The 23,632-nt window shown below is 38.8% G+C and overlaps 1 protein-coding gene across 2 annotated transcripts; it reads left to right on the plus strand.

Moving 5' to 3' along the window:
• Positions 1–318: 318 nt before the first annotated feature.
• FBXL3 (F-box and leucine rich repeat protein 3) lies at positions 319–22,218 on the plus strand. Of its 2 annotated transcripts, none has more exons than XM_033177515.1 (5): positions 319–432; positions 5,737–6,085; positions 8,816–8,938; positions 11,910–12,081; positions 19,680–22,218. In XM_033177515.1, the coding sequence occupies exons 2-5, from the start codon at positions 5,738–5,740 to the stop codon at positions 20,321–20,323; spliced, it is 1,287 nt and encodes a 428-aa protein (XP_033033406.1). In that variant the 5' UTR covers positions 319–432; position 5,737; the 3' UTR covers positions 20,324–22,218. The 2 variants fall into 2 exon arrangements, with proteins under 2 accessions (XP_033033406.1, XP_033033405.1); XM_033177514.1 differs by having other exon boundaries at positions 370–711.
• The last annotated feature ends 1,414 nt before the right edge of the window (positions 22,219–23,632 follow it).

Below are 23,632 nucleotides of genomic sequence, written 5' to 3' on the forward strand. Positions count from 1 at the left end.
CAGGCATCCGGGCGGCCACCCACGGGCCGCGGTCCCTAGCAGGCTCCGGTGAGACTCCTTTCTTTTTTCTGCTCCACCTCCCTAAACCTTCCAGTTTCAGCCACAGATAGACTCTTCCACATATAGCTAGCTCCAGCCTCCCACATTCCGTCTCAAAACAACAACAAAAAATCCCCTTCAAGCGGGAGTCACATCTATGACAGGGAAGCAGAGAACCGTCCCATAGCGGGGAGGAAGGGGAGGCCGCAGCGCGCGCTCCCGCTTGGGCGCGGCCCCACTCCCGCCGGGCTCCGCCCCGCCCCGCCCCCGCCCCGCCCCCTCGGGCCGGGACGCGCCGGTGAAGCGCGCGGCCGCGAGCCCTGGGCGCCATTTTAGACTCGCTGTCTGTAGCAGAGGCGCAGGAAGCATTCGCGGTGGCAGCCGCTCGCTGAGGTAGTCTGTCGCGGCGCCGGGGGTCCCTGAACAAGGCGCAGACAGCGTGGGACTGGGAAGGAAGGCTTCTCTCTGGGCAGCCAGAGCCGCAAAGGTGGAGCCGCGTTGGCGCCCTCCGCGGGACCAGCGCCTCAGATGCGGGCGAAGCGCGGGGGGCCGCGGCCGCGGGAGCGCGAAGCGGGGGGCCAGGGGCGCCTCATGTGAGAGCCGCGGGACCTGCGGCCGCCGCCGTCCCCGGAGCACGGGGTGGTGTGTAGGGGAAGCCGCCCCCGGCAGCAGGTAACGGCGGAGGGACAGGGCCGAGCCCCGCTGTGACAGCGGGGCTGGGGAGGGACCGCGGACCGTCTGTGGGCGGGCCGAAGGGGCGCGGGGGCCGGGGCGCGCGCTGGCTGCTCTTCAGGAGTGCCGGGCGTGGCGCGGGGCGCGGCACCCAGACCTTGCAGCTTGTTTGGGGGCGTTTCCCCTCCGTGCTGGCTTCCAAACACGTCAACAAGGCGTGGTGCGTGTGCGGCGGCCGCCTGCAGCCTGCCGGCGACGCCGCCGCTCCGGGGCTAGCTGCGGCTCCTGCCTGGCTTTATGACCCTTGGCGCGGGCTGGTGACAGGCATCGTGGAACTTGCACTGTGTGGGGCCCTCCCGGCGTCGGCTACGCCGGTGCTGGGAGCTTAAGCAATGAGGCACTGAAATGTCAAAGTGCCCAGGGTGGGGCGTATGAGAAATGTCAGGGGAAGCCAGTCGGGAGGTGGCGCAGGGAGCGGGGGACGCCCCCGCCGCTTAGCCAGGCGAAAAACTTGGTCAACTTGAGCGGCTGCGCGCCTGCCTTTGGCGTGGGCAGTCCTTTAGGTGGAGTGGCAGACAGGGATCAGGAAGCAGGCCAGTAAATGGTCTGTATCTCCAAGCTGAGAGGTGGGAGAGATCATTTTTATTTCGTCGTTGCTAATGATGTCCAGTTGAGTGACCCAGATGTTTTAATTAGAATCCTCCTTTTCTAACTTGAAAAAAAGGTAACTTAGTTTCTGTTATCTCTGAAATATTTATAAAAGTACCATCAACTATCAGTTTATCTCTATGACCTGTGGACACATTTTCGCCACTGTGTGCTCTCTAACCATTTAGTTGTGAGTTAACCTCTTTATAGTGTTTTATTCTTGTATTTCAGCCGAAGAATGCATATTAGTTTGATATTAGTAAAAGCAGAACAGAAAGGAACTGTGATATCAAAATAGGCTTTTTAGAGTTAACTACAAATGGGCATTTAAAATTACTGCATGGCCAGTGTAAAAGGGCCTAAACGATGGACACAGCTAGCTGTTCACTTCCGGTCTTCATCTAATGATGAAATTGACTGCTTCTTTCAAAGTTTTTTTTTTTTTTTTTTAGACAGGGACTCACTTTGTCACCCAGGCTGGAGTGCAATGGCGCGATCTCGGCTCTAGCGATTCTCCCACCCCAAGCTCCCTAGTAACTGAGACTACAGGCGTGGGCCAGCATGCCCTGCTAATTTTTGTATTTTTTGTAGAGACGGGTTTCATTGTGTTGCCCATGCTGGTCTCGAACTGCAGAGCTCAAGCGATCCACCTGCCTTCTCCTCCCAAAGTGCTGGGATTACAGGCGTGGCCCACGGTGCCCACCTCAAAGTTTATGGAACATAGAGTTAGCTCACTGACTCCTTGTGCTGCTCAGCTAGCCTGTGGTCTTTCCTCAATAGTTTGCTATTTAGCAATTTGTAGTCATATCAGTCCCTCACCAAAAGCTCTGGTGGCCTAAGTTGCATTATTTGGGGCCTAGAAACTTTGCAGAAAATTAAACTGCCAGAGTCCTGAAGAGGCCTAGTTTTGGTGCTCTAGATTTCTAGAATCTAGAAAGTCTCATTGACGTTTTATAGTACAGCTTGGTCCTCCACACTTCTGTTCAAAAGAGGTGTTTTCACTTTGACAAAAATAGGAATTATAGGGTCCATTGATGTAAATTATTTGCAGCCTGGAAGATGCTCTGAGATGTTTAATTTTCTGTATAGCAGAGTTTCATGTGTAAGTAGATTTAATAAGATACTATTAAAGTAGTGTAAATTTTTTCATACATAAAGGAAACCAACTTGGAAAAATTGACATGTAAAATTTTTATTAAGTGTCCACTCACTCCTGTTATTTTCATACAAAAATGAGGATAGTCCAGAGGCTGTTTTTATTGGAATTTGGCCTTAGATTTTTTTCCATTGCTTATTGCACTGTAATGGTGACATAGACATATTACATATGACAATTTACAGACTTAGTTCAGCTATTTGTAAACTGGTAAGTGCTTAAAATATGTTTTGGTGATCATATAGTGTTTTTATAACTAGATCAAGAGATACTGTCCCTTAGTGTTGCATACTGTTAAAAAAAATTTTGTCAGCTTCTTTAACCTGAACTTGGAAAGGTATTTAAGTACATTTTATTTAAAACAGTACTATAATAGACAAAAGAAAGTTTCTATTTTTAGGACCAGCAAGGTATTTATTAGCAAAGATTATTATGTGAATAAGGCTACCTTTTTATATATATATCTATATATCTCCATATACTCTCAAGTAAAATGAATCATTCCGTCTTTTAAGTTGTCTAGTTCTGGTTTTAGAAGATTGTTCTCCAGAAACAGGCAATCAGTATTCTATAATAAGGTGTAGAAATCACGAAGACTGTCATTCTTTTTTGAATCTCTGTATCTCAAAATTGTGAGTAGTTTTAGGTGGTCAGAAGAGAAATTATAAGCTCTGGATAGCAAACACTTTGTTCTTTGACCCAAATTTTATATACTAAAATTAAAATAAGCCTTCAGGGTAAGTTAAAGCAGAAAAATGGGTCATAATGACAGTGTTACCTCAACCTCTAGTGAGGGATTATTATTAGAAGAGACAATATTAAAGATTACAGTGTAGATTATACACTTTTCTCTAAACTTATAAAAAAAAAATCTATTCTCAGAGTTACACATAATTTCCAGTCTTCCATCAAACTACCTTCTTGCTGTCACCTCTGTCATTCTGTGTTCTTGTTCTCTCCCTGATCAGTAGGGTATATGTAATATATTTTATTTACATAGTTGGTAATAGGAGCAGTGAAGAATGGGCAGTTGATTGCACATATGCTAAGATGTCTTAGACTGACTTTCATGGCATTAAGGTCAGAGGCCTCTGCCATTCTGTTTTTACTCTCCAGCCCTCAATCCTCTCTCACAAGTTTTGCGAGGTACTGGATGGAGAAAGTCTGCAGAAACATCTCTTTCACAGTAATGCATATGCATATCCTTCATCTCACACAGGAATGAGAAATTTTTTATGCTGATAGGCCAGAAGAGAGTTGGAGCAACAAGCCATCTTTCTGAAAGGTTGTGACCCCAAGTTTAGGTCAAAACCACTACCCTGCCAGAACTGTTCTCTAGAAACAAAAGTATTACAGGCTCTAAACTAAATAACTACCAGTGAGTGGTCTGCAGCCATTTAGTTTAGAGCCTGCTCTACGTTTCCAACAAACAAATCAAAACAAGACCTTTTAAAAAATCTAATTACACAGTAATGCATTGATAGTAAAAGAAATGTGTAGAACATAAAAAGGGAAAAGATGTTTGCAAGAAAAAAAATTACCTGTGATCTGCCATCTACTGTTAGTTACTATAATAATTCAGTGAGTCTGCTTCCAGGGTGTGTTTTCTCGTACACAAGCTTGCTTGCTCTCTCTCTCTCGCTCTTTCTTTCTCTCTCTCTCTCTCTCTCTCTCTCACACACACACACACACACACACAATCTCTCTCTCTCCCCCCCCCCCCCCTCCCCTTCTCTCCCTCTCCCTCTCTCGATTTTAAAGCAAAAATAGAGTCGATTTTAAAGCAAAAATAGAGTCGGGTGTGGTGGTGCATGCAGATACTCTGGAGGCTGAAGTGGAAGGATTGCTTGATCTCAGGAGGTCAAGGCTGCAGTGAGCCATGATTGTGCCACTGCACTCCAGCCTGGGTGACAGAGCGAGACCCCATCTTGAATGAATGAATGAACACAATGAATGAATGAATGAATCATTCTCTGCCTTCTGGGTGGTAACCCCGGTTTTTAGCGTGTTGTATACTTTAATGTCGTTAATGCTGGACTGCTTTCCTATACAACAGTCATATCTCCCCTTTGAAAAACCTTAATAATATTGCATTTCTCACAGAAACCCTATGTTTTATTAAACTCATTTTGCAAATCGAAGCACAAGAATATCAAGTAATTTGCTCAAAGCCACATAGCCAGTGAGAGGTAGAGCCAGAATTCAAACCCAAGGAGCTTGGTTCCAGAGCCCATGCTCTTTAACCATAAAACTGTTTTGCCATGAAAAAACTATCTTTCAAAGAAACTAATGGAATGAAAGTGCTAAGAATACATAGAATAAACAAATAGGTATAATTCAAAAACACAACTTGGGGAAAACAGTGCAATAGTAAGTGGTGTGTTTGAAGAAGCAGCTACATTCCAAACCAAACAATTCATAGCTGGGGTGGTTTTGCTTATTTTAGACAGAGTTAGAAATGTCTGGCAGGTAACACATAGCCCAGTGCCTGTCTGTGGCAGGGGGTGGTTTCAGGAAGAAACTGTTCCACCTCAGATCATCAGGCATTAAGAGTCTCATAAGGAGCACACAACCTAGATCCCTTACATGGATGGTTCACAATAAGGTTCGCACTCCTATGAGAATCTAATATAGCTGCTGATCTGACAGGAGGAGTTCAGGCTGTAAAGCTTGCTCACTTCCTGCTATGGGGCCCAGTTCTGGTCCTTGGACCAGAACCACAGGACCCCTGTATAGATTATTAAATGTGGAACATCTGTTGGCTACTTAATTAACATCCTCTCTGGAGGTTCTTGGGACCCTGGTCGGCCTCAAATTCAGGAACAAATATCCTTAGATGACTTTTAAGAAACCTTTACAAAGTATCACTATAGGTTCCCTTTTATATTCATTTAGTTAAGTTGACCACAACTTTTGAAATATAAATTCTTAGCGTAGTTTCAAAACCATAATGATCTTTCTCCCATGTAGTATATTATACTGATAAATGTAAATGTTTAAAAACATATGCCAAAAAAGTATAAAATTTATAAACCATTGTTGGCTTTCATTGGCATTTTTCAAAATAGTTTGTTTTGGTATTCTTGAATTACTGATCCAGTTTTTCCGCATATTTGTGTTTGTGTATATAAACACACATCTCAGTGACAGAAGAATGAATTTTGAGTTTATTTCTATTCAAAAGTTGAGTAGGAAAAAAACTGATGCATTTTTCGGAATAGGATGAAACGAGGAGGAAGAGATAGTGACCGTAATTCATCAGAAGAAGGAACTACAGAGAAATCCAAGAAACTGAGGACTACAAATGAGCATTCTCAGACTTGTGATTGGGGTAATCTCCTTCAGGACATTATTCTCCAAGTATTTAAGTATTTGCCTCTTCTTGACCGGGCTCATGCTTCACAAGTTTGCCGCAACTGGAACCAGGTATTTCACATGCCTGACTTGTGGAGATGTTTTGAATTTGAACTGAATCAGCCAGCTACATCTTACTTGAAAGCTACCCATCCAGAGCTGATCAAACAGATTATTAAAAGACATTCAAACCATCTACAATATGTCAGCTTCAAGGTAATATTTTAAATCCTTCTTTTAAAAAATAAGTATTTTTAGTAGCTTTTGTTTCCTAAACCAGTACATCTTCTCATGCCTTTAAAATATTTGCTTTTTCAGGGAAAATGCTTAAAAATTTAGAATTATTGTATACCTTAGAAGCTGTCACAAAATAATTATTATATTTGATGGAGCTAAATTACTCTGTTAATTATTAATCATTTCTTAAAACAGCAAAAGCAGCTACTAAATAAGCATAAGTCATTGATAAAGCTGTGAATTACATTGAATTGTGAACGATTTTGAGGAAAAAGAAATATAAAATAAAAATTGGGCGATTATAATTGAGTAGAACTTAGTTGCTATTTCTCTCTAACAGGAACTTAGTGTTACTTACTGATGCTTTTTGAAATGGGATCTTCAAATGAAAAGGAAGCTTAGAAACTTTATGTAGAAGATTTAGATGAATATATTTTAGAGAGAAATAGAAAAAGGTACATGGAAGAATGCCAAAGGGCACTGTTTATTTCTTTTTGTTGCTGGAAGGAAGGTATTGGAAATCATGCAGTGATGAGATAAATGAAGTGGGTGACTTTTTGAGATATCCAGAATAATTTAAGAAATCATAGCTGGATGTGCGCACTTGTAGTCCCATAGTCCCACCTTCTCAGGAGGCTGAGGTGGGAAGATTGCATGAGCCCAGGAGTTTGAGGTTGCGGTGAACTATGATTGTGCGGCTTTACTCCAGCCTTGGTGACAGAGCGAGACCTTGTCTCTATTTAAAATAAAAAATCACAGTGGTTTGTGTGAGGCTTGTCATGTTTTGTTTTGGGTAATGAATAAAATGAAATATGGGCATGTTTACTGAATCTTTAAACACCAGATTTTGTGATGGTAAATAACTTATTGAAAAAAACAATGCATGAATACTTGATTTACCTGGATATAGCAATTACTGAACAGTCCAGGCTAAACCTAGGCAAAACAATAGTTCTTAACCCAGAACTTCTGGCCATAACTAAAATCTTGTCTTCCCTTGAAGAAGGTGATTTCCTCTTAGATGGAGATTACCTGCTTATTCTCCCATGTGTGTCCAAGGAGGAGGAGAGAATTGGTGATGGGAATGGTTGGATATGTTTTCACCTTTTTTCCCAGAAAAACGCACAAAGGCACTTAGGCCACTGATTGCCAGGTTTTACAAATAAAAATGTAAGATGAGTATTTAAATTTGAATTTCAGATAATCAATGATTTTTAGTGTAGTTACATCCCGTTTAATGTTTGGGACATCTTTAATACTAAAAAAAAAAATCTGTTGTTTACCTGAAATTTAATTGGATGTCTAGTATATTATCTTGCGATCCTAACTGGGGGTAAGGGTAAGGGGATCAAACAAAAATTCAGGACTCATCCCCATACCCCCAGGGAAGAAGGCTGAAGAGGTTTCTGTTTGGTTTTAGTTATCTTTGAGTTGTCTAAGAGTGTTCTAATGGTAAATCATATACAAAGATGTGTATAATACATTCCTCTGATAGGTCTTAAAGTCCAGTTCCACCTAGTAGATTTGCTGGGTCATTTTTATTCTTTTACAGCCCTGTGATATAATTCAGGTGTATCTGGTATAACCCTCATAAAATCATTTGTGCAAAAGTTTTAACATTTTTATTAGGGTTTTTTTTTCCCCCCGAGGAAATAATTTCTGATTTACAAAAAAGAGTCACATCACAGGATTCTTCTGGGCTCTCCTGATAGTCTTCACCGATTGTAGACCAAGGAGGCTTATAGTTAGAATATTTAGTCTAGAAGAGAGGTTCTATAACTTTATGTGCATCAAAATCACCTGGAGGGCTTGACCCTCCCCCCAACAGTTTCTGATTCAGATGGTCTGGGTTGGGCATCAACATTTGTTCCCATTCAAATTCCCAGGTGATGTTGATTCTGTGTCTGAAACTAATATAATTAGCACATTAGTTTTACCATCCACTCAACATTTTTGGGATAAAGTACTGTATATGAATCTGGAAATTAATAATATCCTTTTAACTGTTGTTTTAAGGTGTTTCCCAGGCAACAACTAACTTTTTGATGGATGAACTCCTTTTTACATCCTTGAGGGATTTTTTGGCCCTGTTATCCTTCCCTTAGGAAATGTCTTTGCAGAAGTATGTGTGAGAATAGCTATCTCTTACTTAGTTTAGATTTTCATGCCTGACTGGTCCAGTACACTCATTTTACTTCACATTCATCTTTCCATTGATAACATTAATAATGAATCCCAGGTTGTGATACACATGTACATTTTGAGTAAATACTCAGTTTCTAGTGCATACCATAGAGCCTGTATTTACATCTATTATGTGATCCACTACCAAATACATAATTATTTTTTAAAGACTATAAATTGATTTACTCCATTAGTTTATACAGTCACTTTGGAATAAATCAGTGTAAAAGCCAACATTAAATATGTCTTTTATAATGAAAGCTAGGTCTTGACTTGACAATTGCCCTTCTACTTTTTCAGAGAGACTCAGAAAAGGCTAAAGTTGGAGGTGAGGGTGGAGGGTGGATGATTGAAAGAATGTTCTTTAAGTTATAATGCAATAAACTAGTAATGATACTTCTATGAAACGAATATGTGTACAGAGAAATATAAATATATACATGAGTAATCTTGAAGTCTGGGTATTTGGGGAAAAAAGTGAAAAGACAATAAAATATACATGAGTAATGGTGTTTCTTTTTTAAGGTGGACAGCAGCAAGGAATCAGCTGAAGCAGCTTGTGATATACTGTCGCAACTTGTGAATTGCTCTTTAAAAACACTTGGACTTATTTCAACTGCTCGACCAAGCTTTATGGATTTACCAAAGGTATCTGGTCTTCTTGTTTTATTTTCTATTACTGAGAAATCCGGTGAAAGTCTCACCTTTTTTTTTGTATTGACAGTGTGGGTATAAGGAAAGTAATATATATACATAATGGAAAATCAGTTACTATTTAGAATGAAAAGAAATAGTATTTTTTAAGCTTTTTTTTTTTTTTAAATCACCGTACTTCTAAATTGGTATGGTTAAAGAAATTTACAGAGGCGTCTATAGGAAGTATTAAAAGAAATTCAGTAAGTAAAACAGAGTCAACCATATTAGGAAAAAAGGGACACATAGATACTCATTTTGGGGCTTCCAGAGCAGATTGGTGATGTTAGAATCAAAAGTAGAGTGTGCCAGTATTGAGAGCAGGTCTAGCTTGTAAAATCTTTTGGCAAATGTTCTGTAAAGATTTAATCTTGACCAAGGTTAGTATCAGCACAGTTTAGATTAATTTACAGACTTAAAGACATCCTTTATTTGGGTGAAAAGTTAACATATCTTCATATATATATTCTAACGTGATCCTGCACATAATCAGAGATCGTGTCTCTCTCACAACTATTCTCTTAAAATACAAAAATAAGAAGGGTACATTTTTAGAAAGGTGGTAAAGGTGTCTGAGTATGTTAGCTAATGGTTAGTAGGTTAGTATCCAACAATAATTGATAGTTTTTTCCCCAGAAGACACTGAAAACTAAAATACAGATATCCTTTTAAGTACCTGGTAATATACTGGGATGATTGAGGACGGAATATAACTGAATTGAATATATAACCCAAGTGGTTGTTTCGGTAGAATGTCTGTACCAAATAAATCACCAGTGATGTCAAAGTCTTAATTGATTTTGAAACATTTTCATTACATATGTATATTTTGAGATAAAATGTTTTTCTTCATGTATAAAATAAGAGAAATGGGCAGGAGAATCTAATTATCTTAATATTTTTACATCCTAAGTACAGAAGTTAGATCAGCATGGTACTCCGACTTAATGTGTAAAAATCTTCTGAATAGCCTCCTAAATTTTGGATTTGTATCCCTTTTTCAAATTCGGGGTGATTCTAAGTCTCCTCTTCCTGTGAGCAGTCCAGGTGATTCTGATTAAGATGGTTAAGGAAACTCACTCTAAGAAATACTAGTTACATGGTATAGCGCCACCTTCAAGCTTCAAATGGGAAATGAAACAATCTGAATTGATTTTTAGTGTACCTACCATAGCTAAAATACAAATGTACATACTGACTCATATGGTATATATAAAAATACCATATTAAAAGATATGTTGAACATAATTTTTCTTTTTTTTCTTACCATTATGCTTATATCTAGTACTAATTTGGGAACCATGAATGGAGCTAATGGAAAGAATGCTTCTTTCCTTATTAAGTGAGTCTAGAATACTTAATACTGTTTTTCTTTTTTTCTTTTCCTTTTATGGCTTTGGTAGGAGATTGAAATAGGGCGTTGTAATATTTTGGAAATCTTGAGAGAACTGAAGAGAACATAGAAGAAATGTTTTTGACCAGAGCTAAATTGGGGAAATGGGAAAAGACGTCAGTGATGCAATCATTAGACTGCAACATGAAATATGTTTGTACAAGATATAATTGAGTTTGATATGAAAATATTAGGAGAAAGATGTTAACATTTCAGTAGTTAAATAGTTACTTAATCAAAATCTGAGTAGTTAACCAGTTGTTTAATCACAGTAGGGAAAAAGTAAATTAGGGAATTATGACCAAGAAGATAGTGTTTTGGTTGGGTGTGGTGGCTCACAGCTATAATCCGAGCACTTTGGGAAGCCGAGGCAGGAGGTTCCTTTGTGGCCAAGAGTTCGAGATCAGCCTGGGCAGCATAGCAAGATCCATCTCTACCAAAAAAAAAGTTAGCTGTGCATGGTGGCTCACACCTGTAGTCCTAGCTACTACGGAGGATGAAACAGGATTGCTTAAGTTTAGGATTTCAAGGTTGTAATGAGCTAAGGAGTTGCCACTGCACTCCAGCCTGCGTGACAAGAACAATACTCTGTCTCAAAAAAAAAAAAAAGGTAATGTTTTCATTATACTTTCTTGGCTCTTAGCCTGCCCTCATTCTTTTTCACTCCTGTAGAGAATTTATAAAGCTAACTGGAGCATGAAGTTGGTTTTGTAGAGAGGAATATGTTGGACCATGTATTAGCCTTTCTTTACTCTCCTAGATTCTTTGCCTAGTGGTTTCAACTCGTATCTGAGCTCCGATTGAGAGCTGCATACTTTGAGAATGCTTTAATTCCTGTTTGTCTACATTGATTCCTTTAGGTCAAATTCTGTCCAACAGATACATACGTGTGTGTGTATGTGTTTATACACACATATATATGTACATATATACATATATATGATACATGATGAATGATTTCTTTAGTGCTTTTGTGGATCAAAATACATTAAAATAGAAGACTTGAAAATATTGTAGATAACATTTGAAGGAATTTTAAACTTGGAATTGTAAGTATGATTTTGATTGTTTTAGAATCAAATTTTCTATGAGTTTTCGTATCTCAAATGAGTCTCAGATTTTAAATAAATTATTATATTAATTTTTAATGATGGTGTTAATAGTTACTGTTTAGTGGGCATAACTATCAAACAGAAAAGAAATGCAGTTTAGTTTTATAAAACACTAGGGTTTCCAGATATGGCTGAGAGAGATTCTCATCCCTGGTTCCAGAATTCCTCTTTTTACTTACCAGTGGTTTCTCCAATTTAGAGACACTTATTCTGAGGCTTGAAATGTTTTTTTTCCCCTACACATAAATAGGCTCTTCTCAAAGATAACAGATAGTCACGTCTTTTGCCATACTCCCAACAACAGAGTGAAGGGGTGCCGCCCCTAAAACATTTACAAAATATTAATGTCATTATGACTCACTAGGAAACCCCTCAATTCTCATTCCTAAAAATTGAAATAATTTTTTTTTTTGCTTTTCAGTCTCACTTTATCTCTGCACTGACAGTTGTGTTCGTAAACTCCAAATCCCTGTCTTCACTTAAGATAGATGATACTCCAGTGGATGATCCATCTCTCAAAGTACTAGTGGCCAACAACAGTGATACCCTCAAGCTGTTGAAAATGAGCAGCTGTCCTCATGTCTCTCCAGCAGGTATGTTGCGTTTTTTGCTAGACACATTTTAGTAAAATGCATTGATATGTTCATCAAATTAGAAAAAACTATGATCATTAACCTTAAAGGTGGATTAATACGACTGCTTCATCTCTTTAAAATATTTCTAATGTAGTAATAGGATAGCATAAGTAATAGAATAGCATATGTTACTAGCCTAGACACTGGCTTTCAGCTTATTTTCTAATCTTATTTGGTAAATTTATGAATAGCACATGCCAGAAAATGAACAGGAGAAAAAGAGGAAAGGACAGTATGAGGTCAGCCTGAGGTGTCCTATTAAGTACAGTAGAATTTTTTCTCATTGTAGTTGAGCTAATAGGGTAGGTTTTGAGTCATAGCAGTCACATAATTGGTTTTCTTCTCACTATGTAGAGGGAGAAGAGTTGTACTAAGTGGTAGCCTTACATTTTGCAAGATGGTGTTTTTCCTAAGTTGAATTTTGGAGCCAAGAACCCATCAAATGGGAGAAGAGCATTATAAAAGCTCTTTCCAGTTTCTCTTATATAGGATTTTCTGAGCATTACTGAATTATTCAGTTTGAGATTATTTAAATTCCAGGTGGTTTGTATTGAAAAGAGTGTGTAAACCCTACTACTATATTATATATACTGCTATCTGCTGCTTCATTCCTGACTCCTCCCACTATTGACATGTTTGCTGATCCTTTAGCTGTGTTATTTGGGAAACCTGTTCTTTAAGGGATAGTGTCAAATCTTTGATCTTTACAAAACACTTCCAACCTTCTTGCCATTGGTAAAGGTCAGCCTTCTCCCAAGAAATGATTCCATTTTAGATGGAGATTGCTTGCTCATTCTCCCAAGTCTCCTTGCTCATTCTCTTTTCTCCCACAGGAGGCTCTTGGTGATGAGAATGGCTAGGTCTGTGGTTGTATTTTCTTAGCTGTCTCTGCCACTTACAGATTACCACTGAAGCTATTATAAACCAGAAGTTAAGAATAGGCTTTGGCAGTTCTTATATGACCTTTATTACATTTTTTTATTTACCGTATAGCTCTGCTCTCAGAATAAAGTCTGTGCTTCCTGGCTTCATAGTGTACAAGGTCCTTTGTATCTTGACCTCCACTTGTCTCTTGCTGGTCACTCACGTGGAACTTTTACTTGGGTCCTGTGGAACTACAGATTTTTGTTTGTACCTTTGTTTGTGGTTGCTCAGTACACTTTATCCTGTGGAATACTTGCTCAAATGTTTTAACTTCACCTTGCTAACTGCAGCCAGCCCAGGCTTTAGAGTTCAGCTTAGATGTGATCTATGTTGACCCGCCTGTCAACATAGGAGAAGAAGGGAACTTCTCCTTTCTGGTTGAGATTTCCCACCTGTGTATTTCCAGAACACTCGGAACGTTTTTGCTAACATTTACCACATTGTATGAGTCTTTATGTCTCTGATTTCTCTATAAAACTGAGAGTTCTTAGTTCTCTTTATTCTGGTATATCCTGTGTTCATTCATTTTTATTAAATATACACAACAGTTCTGATAGTATAGTATAAGCTTACCTCATCCCACTTAATTGTAACTGCCCAGTGAGTTCACCTTGCCGGTTGTCCAGACAGAACCGATTTATCAGGATGGGAATTGCAATGGAGAAAGAGTAATTCACACAGAGCCGGCTGTGCAGGAGACTGGAGTTTTGTTGTTACTCAAATCAGTCTCCCTGAGCATTTGGGGATCAGAATTGTTAAAGATAATTTGGCAGGTAGGGGCTTGGGAAGTGCTGATTGGTCAGTTTGGAGATGGAATCATAAGGGGTCAAAGTTAGGTTTTCTTAATGTCTTCTGTTCCTAGGTGCCATGGCAGAACTGGTTGAGCCAGATTACCAGTCTGGATGGTGTCAGCTGATTCATCTAGTACAGGGTTTACAAAATATGGCAAGCACTGTTCTTCGGTTTTACAATAATGATGTTATTGCCATGAGCAGTTTGGGAGGTTCACATTCTTGGAGCCAGAGGCTTCATGACCCCCACATTGTACTTTCTAATCTTGTAGCTAGTTTGAAAGTCCTGCAAAGGCATACTGGACCCCACACAAGAAGGAGGGGTCTTTTCATGAAAGGGCTGTTACCAGTTTTGTTTCAGAGTCAAACCATGAACTGATTCCTTCCCAAAGTTAGCTCAGCCTACGCCCAGGAATGAACAAGGGCAGCTTAAGGGTTAGAAGCAAGATAGGGTCGGTTAGGTCTGATTTCTTTCATGGTCATAATTTTGCAAAGTTGGTTTCATAGTGACTTTTGGACTAGTACTTCAGGAAAGGAAGGGAAGAGAAAGAATACTTTTTAATACAACCGGGCGCGTTGGCTCACGTCTGTTAATCCCAGCACTTTGGGAGGCTGAGGCAGGCGGATCACGAGATCAAGAGATCCAGACCATCCTGGCCAACATGGTGAAACCCCATCTCTACTAAAAATACAAAAATTAGCTGGGCGTGGTGGCGTGCGCCCATAGTCCCAGCTACTTGGAAGGCTGAGGCAGGAGAATCATTTGAACTCGGGAGGCGGAGGTTGTGGTGAGCCGAGGTTGTATCACTGTACTCCTACCTGGCAACAGAGCGAGACTCCGTCTCAAAAAAAAGAAAGAATACTTGCAGTACTTTTTATTTGAAGAGTATAACCGCATTTCCGTTGAAATTTCATATTTACATATTTTCTGTCTATGTTTTGCATATTTGGACAGTTTTTCTGAGTTGAAATTAGGGACTGTATTCTACTTTCCTCACTGAACATTTAATCATTTTTTTTCCTTTTCGTATAGTTGTTATAATTGTCTGTAACTGGACCTCTAGGTTAGTATGCCTGTTGCTTTCTTAATATTAATTATCAGGTTGAACTAATGAACATTTAGTTACTTAGTTTCCTTGTTGATAAGCCAACATTGCATTATAGTTCGAAGGTTGGACACTTGTTTTTACCTTTTTTGCTGTGATTTTAAAAAAATTGGATTATAGCAGTTTGCTTGTATTAATTTCTTACTTAGGGTACATTCTTAAGAAGTGGAAGTCCTAGGACAAAGGGTCTTTGTGTTTTTGTGCTTTTTGCCATGTTTTTTTTTTTTTTTTTCCAAATGAGTTCTATGAGTTTACCACCACTAATCACCAGCTTTGTAACAGCTTTATTGGTATATAATTCACAATTCTCATTTAAAACGTACAATTTATTGACTTGTAGTATATTGATAGAGTAGTACATGCATCCCCACAATTTTAGAACGTTTTTATTATTCTAAAAAGAAACCATATACCTCTTAGCTGTTGCCCCCAAAACCTCTATCCCAACCATCCCTACGCAACCACTAATCTATTTTCTGTGTCTATAGATTTGTCTGTTCTGGACATTTCATATAAATGGAAATCTACCTTTTGACTTACGAATAATGCTGCTTGTGTGGACGTATGGTTTAATTTCTCTTTAGGTATATACCTAGTGATCATATAGTAACTCTCCATTCGAGGAAATGCCAGGCTGTTTTCCAAAGCTGCTGTGTACCACTTCACATATCCACTACCAGTGTCTTCTAACACTTACTTGTCTTTTTGATTATAGCCATCCTACGGGGTGTAAACTCATTGTGGTTTTGATTTACATTTTCTTGTTGGCTAATGATGTTGAATATCTTGTTTTTTTTTTTTGAGACAGAGCCTCACTGTCGCCCAGGCTGGAGTGGAGTGGTGTGATCCTGGCTCACTGCAGTCCGGACCTCCTGGGCTCAAGCGATCTTCTCACCTCAGCCTCCAAAGTAGCTGGGACCATAGGCACACGCCATCATGCCCAGCTAATATTTTGTATTTTTTGTAGAGATGGGGTTTTGCCTTGTTGCCTAGGCTAGTCTCGAACTCATGGGCTCAAGTGTCCCTCCCACCTCAGCTTCCCAAAGTGCTGGGATTATAGGCGAGAGCCACTGTGCCTGGCCTTGAATATCTTTTCATGTGCTTGTTGGCCATTTGTATATCTTCTGTGGAGAAATGTCTATTCAGATTATTTGCCTATTTTTCTTTTTTTTTGAGACAAAGTCTCCTTCTTGTTGCCCAGGCTGGAGAGTGCGGTGGCGTGGTCTCGGCTCACCACAGCCTCCACCTCCCGGGTTCAGGTGATTCTCCTGCCTCAGCCTCCTGAGTAGCTGGGATTACAGGCGCCTGCCACCACATCCGGCTAGTTTTTTATTTTTAGTAGAGACGGGGTTTCACCATGTTGGCCAGGCTGGTCTCGAACTCCTGACGTCAGGCGATTGGTCTGCCTCAGCCTCCCAAAGTGCTGGGATTACAGGCGTAAGCCACTGCCCCTGGCCCCTTTGCCTATTTTCTAATTTGGGTTGTCTTAATTTATTGAGTTGTAGTAGTGCCCTACTTTTACTTTTGCCACTGTTATGTTTTTAAATACTTGGAACTATGTATTAGTTTTCTTACTGGTGCATAACTGACAGCTCTACACAAAGCAGCTTAAACCAACACACATTTATTTGCTCCACTGTTCTGTACATTAGAGCTGTAGGTAGGGCTCAAGTGGCTTCTCTGCTTAGAGTCTTAAAAGGCTGAGAGGAAAATGTCAGGAAGGCTGGGCTCTTACCTGGAGGCTCTGCAGAAGAATCCACTTCCACACTCATTCAAGTTATTGGCTGAATGTAGTTCCTTGTGATTGTCAGACTGACATCCAGTTTCCTTATTGGCTGTCAGCAAGAGGCTGTTAGGGGGTCTTTCTGCTCTTAAGAGACTGGTTGTGATTTTTCTCTTTTGGCCCCCTCTAGCTTAGAGCCAACAATAACATGTTGAGTCCTTTGCATTTTGAATCTCTCTAACTTCCTCTTCTTCAAGCAGAGAAAACTGCTTTAAAAGGGGCTCATATGATTAGACTAGGACCATCCAGATAATCTCTTTTATATGGTCAGCTGAACCATATATCATAATCATGGGCATATCTTATGGAATTCACGGATGCTAGACATTAGGGTGTGGGATCTTGGAGGCCTTTTGAGCATTATGCCTGCCACAACTGCTTTGTAGTTATTAAATGATACTCCAGAGTTTCTTTTGTTTGCCTTGTGGGTTACCATTTCCCGTGTGTGTGTGTGGTTTTTAAATTATTATTACACTTTAAGTTCTGGAGTACGTGTGCAGAACGTGCAGATTTGTTACATAGATATACATGTGCCATGGTGGTTTGCTGCACCCATCAACCTGTCATCTACATTAGGTATTTCTCCTCATACTGTCCCTCCCCTAGCCCCCCAACTCCCAACAGGCCCCAATGTGTGATGTTCCCCTCCCTGTGTCCATGTGTTCTCATTGTTCAGCTCCCGCTTATGAGTGAGAACATGTGGTGTTTGGTTTTCTGTTCTTGTGTTAGTTGGCTGAGACCGATGGTTTCCAGCTTCATCCATGTCCCTGCAAAGGACATGATGAACTCATCCTTTTTTATGGCTGCATAGTATTCCATGGTGCCTATGTGCCACATTTTCTTTATTTAGTCTGTCATTGATGGGCATTTGGGTTGGTTCCAAGTCTTTGCTATTGTGAACAGTGCCACAGTAAACATACGTGTGCATGTGTCTTTATAGTGGAATGATTTATAATCCTTTGGGTATATACCCAGTAATGGGATTGCTGGGTCAAATGGTATTTCTAGTTCTAGATCCTTGAGGAATTGCCACACTGTCTTCCACAATGGCTGAACTAAGTTACACTCCCAGCAGTATAATAGCATTCCTATTTCTCCACATCCTCTCCAGCATGTTGTTTGCTGACTTTTTAATGATCGCCATTCTAACTGGCGTGAGATGGTATCAGAACAGAGATGTGCTTAAGGTTACCTTGAGTAATCAGGGTATATTTCAAAGTATATAAAATAGCCAGGCATGGTGGCATGTGCCTGTAATCCCAGCTACTTGGGAGGCTGAGGCAGGAGAATCGCTTAAACCTGGGAGGCAGAGGTTGCAGTGAGCCAAGATCGCATCCCTGTACTCCATCCTGTGTGGCAGAGCAAGACTCCATCTCAAAATAAAAATAAAGTATATACCTGCCTGTGGAAAACAGAAACTTTGTGGTTACTGAATACTGAGACATTACTCTGTTTTCTGGTGACTCATTCTGGCAATTCAGTTTGTCTTTTCTGATAATTCTAATGCCTGTCTTTTCCAACACTTACAAAGCTATGGCTTATTGGTGGCCTCTGTCTTGTCACTTCTTAAGCAGTAGTTAAGTGCATGGACATAAGAGTCACTCAGCCTGTGTTTGTATTGCAGCTTCGCTATTTTTAGCTAGCTGTCTCCACTTCAAAATAGAAATAATACTTTTCCATATTTTTAAAATTATTTGTTGCATAACCTCTAGTACCTGGCATATCATACTTGTAAACAATAGTAGATGAAAATATGATGTATGTTTTGTTCCTATCCCTGTTTCTAAACATAAGGAAGAAATGGATTGAGTGGGTTACTTACTAGGTAATATAAGGTGCCTCTTTGGGGTAGAATTCTTATACTAGGCCAGACACAGTGGCTCACGTCTGTAATCCCAGCACTTTGGGAGGCCAGGGCAGGTGGATCACTTGAGATCAGGAGTTCAGTACTATCCTGGCCAACATGGTGAAACCCTGTCTCCACCAAAAATACAAAAATTAGCCAGGCATGGTGGCATATGCTTGTGGTCCCAGCTACTCAGGAGGCTGAGGCAGGAGAATCACTTGAACCTGGGAGGCAGAGGCTGCAGTGAGCTGAGATCATACCACTGCACTCCAGCCTGGGCTACAGTAAGACTGATGCAAAAAAAAAAAAAAAAACCAGAACTCTTATAGAGAGATCAAATATTGACCTTTGAAATGTCATCTATTGCTAGGATGATAGTTTTGGTAAGTTATAAAGCATAGCACCCTAAGTATAGGGAATCATCTAAGGGAGCTGCTTTCTGGGTGTGTTAGAGCTTCAAAAGTCATAATGTATATTTCCATTAATGTGAATTGAGTAGTTATTTTGACATGCTTATTTAGTGATGTCTTGGTATTTTTTCTTATAAATTTGATAAGCTGCCTGTACACTATTAGCAATTAGACTGTTGATCATTTGATAGAAATCTTCAGTTTGTATTCTATTTCATTACCTAATTCATAGTTTTATATGGTTCTGTCTTACTCTGTTTTTATTAGGATTAGGTTTTGAACTTCAAAAAATGTCCTTTGGCCTCTGTTGCAGTGATAATGTAATTACTTAACCTGTAAGTTTAGTGTTAGTAATAATTTTTTTAAAATATGGCACTGTCTGTGCATTACTGGAATGCCCTAACCTTAGTGATGGTGTATTTTTTAAATGACAGAGTTAATTAATTGAGTTTTATTTCTTTTTCATAGATGGGATTTAGAATTGGTTTCATTTTCTTGTAGACAAAATTAGTAATAGATTTTAAATGTTTGTGACTTCCCTTCCAATTCAGCTATACAAATTTTAAGTTATATAGTTTTGTGGTAAGGGAACTGTGACAAACATCTGTGGGACATGTACTTGATTGAATTTTTGAACAGATAAACTTTTACAAAAACTTGCAAATAATTTTTTTTTTTTTTTTTTTTTCTTTCAAGGTATCCTTTGTGTGGCTGATCAGTGTCATGGCTTAAGAGAACTAGCCCTGAACTACCACTTATTGAGTGATGAGTTGTTACTTGCTTTGTCTTCTGAAAAACATGTTCGATTAGAACATTTGCGCATTGATGTAGTCAGTGAGAATCCTGGACAGACACACTTCCATACTATTCAGAAGAGCAGCTGGGATGCTTTCATCAGACATTCACCCAAAGTGAACTTAGTGATGTATTTTTTTTTATATGAAGAAGAATTTGACCCATTCTTTCGCTATGAAATACCTGCCACCCATCTGTATTTTGGGAGATCAGTAAGCAAAGATGTGCTTGGCCGTGTGGGAATGACATGCCCTAGACTAGTTGAACTCGTAGTGTGTGCAAATGGATTACGGCCACTTGACGAAGAGTTAATTCGCATTGCAGAACGTTGCAAAAATTTGTCAGCTATTGGACTAGGGGAATGTGAAGTTTCATGTAGTGCCTTTGTTGAGTTTGTGAAGATGTGTGGTGGCCGCCTATCTCAATTATCCATTATGGAAGAAGTACTAATTCCTGACCAAAAGTATAGTTTGGAGCAGATTCACTGGGAAGTGTCCAAGCATCTTGGTAGGGTGTGGTTTCCCGACATGATGCCCACTTGGTAAAAACCGCATGATGTAGGGCATGATGAATAGCACCTTAACTTCAAGCAAATGTATTATAATAAAAGTTTTATTTGCTGTAGTTCTGATATAATTCTACTATTTTGTGGCACAGAAATTTGGTATCTTGAGTCAGTATATGTAAAGATTGTTTATTGGAAGACCCATGAATGAGTTTTGGTCAGAAAACTCCATTTGTTTCCTTAGGGTAATCGCAATCATATCTCCGAATTTTTTTTAATGTGATTCAGATGTAAAAGTAATAACCAGTTATACATATTAAACAGTTTACAGTCTAAAGGAAACAAAACCTGTATGTTATAATATCCAAGAAGTACTAATAGGTTTTCTGAAATGTTATATTCTCTATGCATTTAAAAAAAATGTAAACTTGACATTTTAGGGTCTTCAGTTATACATACACCTGTTATAAGGTGTTTCATATAGCTCAGGAAAGTGAGCATTTTGTGAGAAAAATGAATATATTGTATCTAATGAAAAAGATTGGATGAATGTTCTCAAATGTTACAAAGCTGTTTAAAGAAAAGTATATATAAGTAATCGGAACACTTAGAAAACTGATAAATGTCACACAGTGGTATTATAGAAGGATAATACAGAGCCAAGATCAAATTAAAAGACAATAAATGGTACAGAAGGGAGGCAGTGTTTAGCTTTGTATAAACTTTTATGTTTGCTCCGTAATCTGCTAAACCATATACATTCTTCTGTGATATGTTACTATGTATGTGGCACTTGAGGCACTGTATGTAAAGTAAGGAATGCTTTACTAGTTCTTCTTGGTTTTATCTTTGTTTAAACTAGCTTTGAAGTATTAAACAGTAATTGAAATGAAAAGCTTATCTATTTTAAAAAGCCAAATTTAAATAAATATAGAACTTTAAAATGTTTATCAGTTGTTTCCATGAAAGAATATTAGTTTCCAGTAAATTTTAGTGATGGCTCACTCATTTTTCCGTTTTGGAATTACATAGTTATATAAGTAGAATTTTTAAAACTCATAAAGGGAGCACCATTGTACAGTTAGCATAAAAAGCAAATTTTAAAGAGGATATATTTAAGTTGATAATCATATTTTTCAGTAAATATTGCTCAGTGAACTGGAAAACTTTAATAGAAAAATGTCTGCAGTTTTGTGATTGTTAATTTGGTTAAACTGATATTTTATATTATTTAAGTTAGGTAACATTTTATATTACTTTCATATGAATAAAGGTAATCCATGTATTGTAGAGCCTATAAATTGTTGCGTTTTTTTAGATGATACAAACTTTGATTTTGGGCACTAGTGCTAGTAGATATTACTACCCCTCCTGAGGGAAATCAGAAGTGATTTACCCCCCAATGGAATACATTCATTCTCGAAGTGGCTCTTTTCAGTAGTGTGACTTTTAGAAAGTATCTCAGTAGTTAAGGAAGCTAACAGTCTTAGATCTTTTAAAGTGGATGATCTTCTTAAGAATAAAGCAAAAGGTGATTTTCTTCATAATTTATGCTTTCCAAAAGTGATATGCTCTCCTGCAGCAACATATAAGTGAGAAGAAAAAAGGCTTATCTAGACTCGAAAATTAAAAGCAATTATAGTAATATTTCCCCTCCTCCTAAATAGTAAAAAGCTCTGATTGTACAAGAATTACCTGTGCTAGTCAAGTTTTTTTCCTTGAACAACTTTGGAAAAATGGATTTGACAGTACATAACCAGTTCTAACCAAAGCTTGTATTTGGAAATTTACTTTTTGTACAAATTGAATTATATTAATGCTTAAAATACTTTAATTCACTTTATAAGCAAAATGCATAGTACTTATTAATTTGTTTATACTGTAAAGTATATGTTAAATGCTTTTATCACTTTGAGAATAAAAAGTTACTAATGCTGTTGTATTTTACTTTTTGAAAACTACACATATTTGACTTTAAACTTAAAAATGTTTCAAATCCATATTTGATGGATATAATATTTAATATTAAACAATGTTTATAATAGACTTGCTTTTTTTGAAGATACGAGGTTAGGCTCATGGAACCTATTCTTGAAATAAACTCTTGGCCGGGCGCGGTGGCTCAAGCCTGTAATCCCAGCACTTTGGGAGGCCGAGACGGGCGGATCACGAGGTCAGGAGATCGAGACCATCCTGGCTAATACGGTGAAACCCCGTCTCTACTAAAAAAATACAAAAAACTAGCCGGGCGACGAGGCGGGCGCCTGTAGTCCCAGCTACTCGGGAGGCTGAGACAGGAGAATGGCGTGAACCCGGGAGGCGGAGCTTGCAGTGAGCTGAGAGCTGGCCACTGCACTCCAGCCTGGGCGGCAGAGCCAGACTCCGTCTCAAAAAAAAAAAAAAAAAAAAAGAAATAAACTCTGATGCCTAAAGAAATAGGAAATTAAAAACCTACCATGAAATACAAAATTTTAAATGTTTATACAGAAAATAAGGAATGGGTTCTTTCTGCATTCAGAATGAGAACTTATAAAACCCATTATTTAGACAAAAAATCAGTCTTTAAGGGTCCTAGAACCTAACCAGTCTTTTTAGAGATAAATGTCTTTATATAAATTAGAATAGTTTTCAACTACTGAAATTATTTTCATTGTCTTACTGGCTTTCAATTTGGTAATTTGGGCTGTTTTAACCATATCAGAAAAAATAGGTATGATTGAAGATTAAGTCAATTTAGTGCACTTAAAGAACTTTTTTGTATTTTTGGGAAAGTTTAGGCTGAAAGGAAGGAGTTTGTGTGAAGAAGGTTCAAGCCTCCACTAGGTCCTTTAACACACTAGTTAATCTCTACCCCACACACAGATGATAATCTTTTCACAGACTCCAACCCCAGTTTGTGGGGCTGGTTTTAATTTTACCAGGCAGTCAGGAAAATTCCAGCTGCTTGCTGACACCCAACTTTAAAAAGGGCACAAAGCCTTTTACTCCAAAAGTGAAATAAGAGCTTATCCTTAGAATAATCAGTCCAATAACAGGATAAATAATCCTAACTTGTTTTAAGTAGGAGAGAAAATTTTGAAAGGAAGGTTTGAAGAGCAGGAAACTACTTGGATAATAAAGGGTAAATAATGACGAAGATGCTAGAAACACTGGCCAGCCTGTTTGTGAACAGGGAAAAAGCATGTGTGTAGTTTTGGAACATCACTTTGTATAGCCTGCCAACAATTATTTAAAACAAATCTTACAGGAACTATAATCCCAGGTAATTCAGTAAGTGCCACCACAGCAGACCATAAAACTGGTAAGACTTGCTAAGACTTGATTTTTTTCTCGAATTTTTAAGGAGCCA

Source organism: Trachypithecus francoisi, unplaced genomic scaffold (genome assembly GCF_009764315.1).
Source record: "Trachypithecus francoisi isolate TF-2019V2 unplaced genomic scaffold, Tfra_2.0 Lachesis_group18, whole genome shotgun sequence".
Lineage (NCBI taxonomy): Eukaryota > Metazoa > Chordata > Mammalia > Primates > Cercopithecidae > Trachypithecus > Trachypithecus francoisi.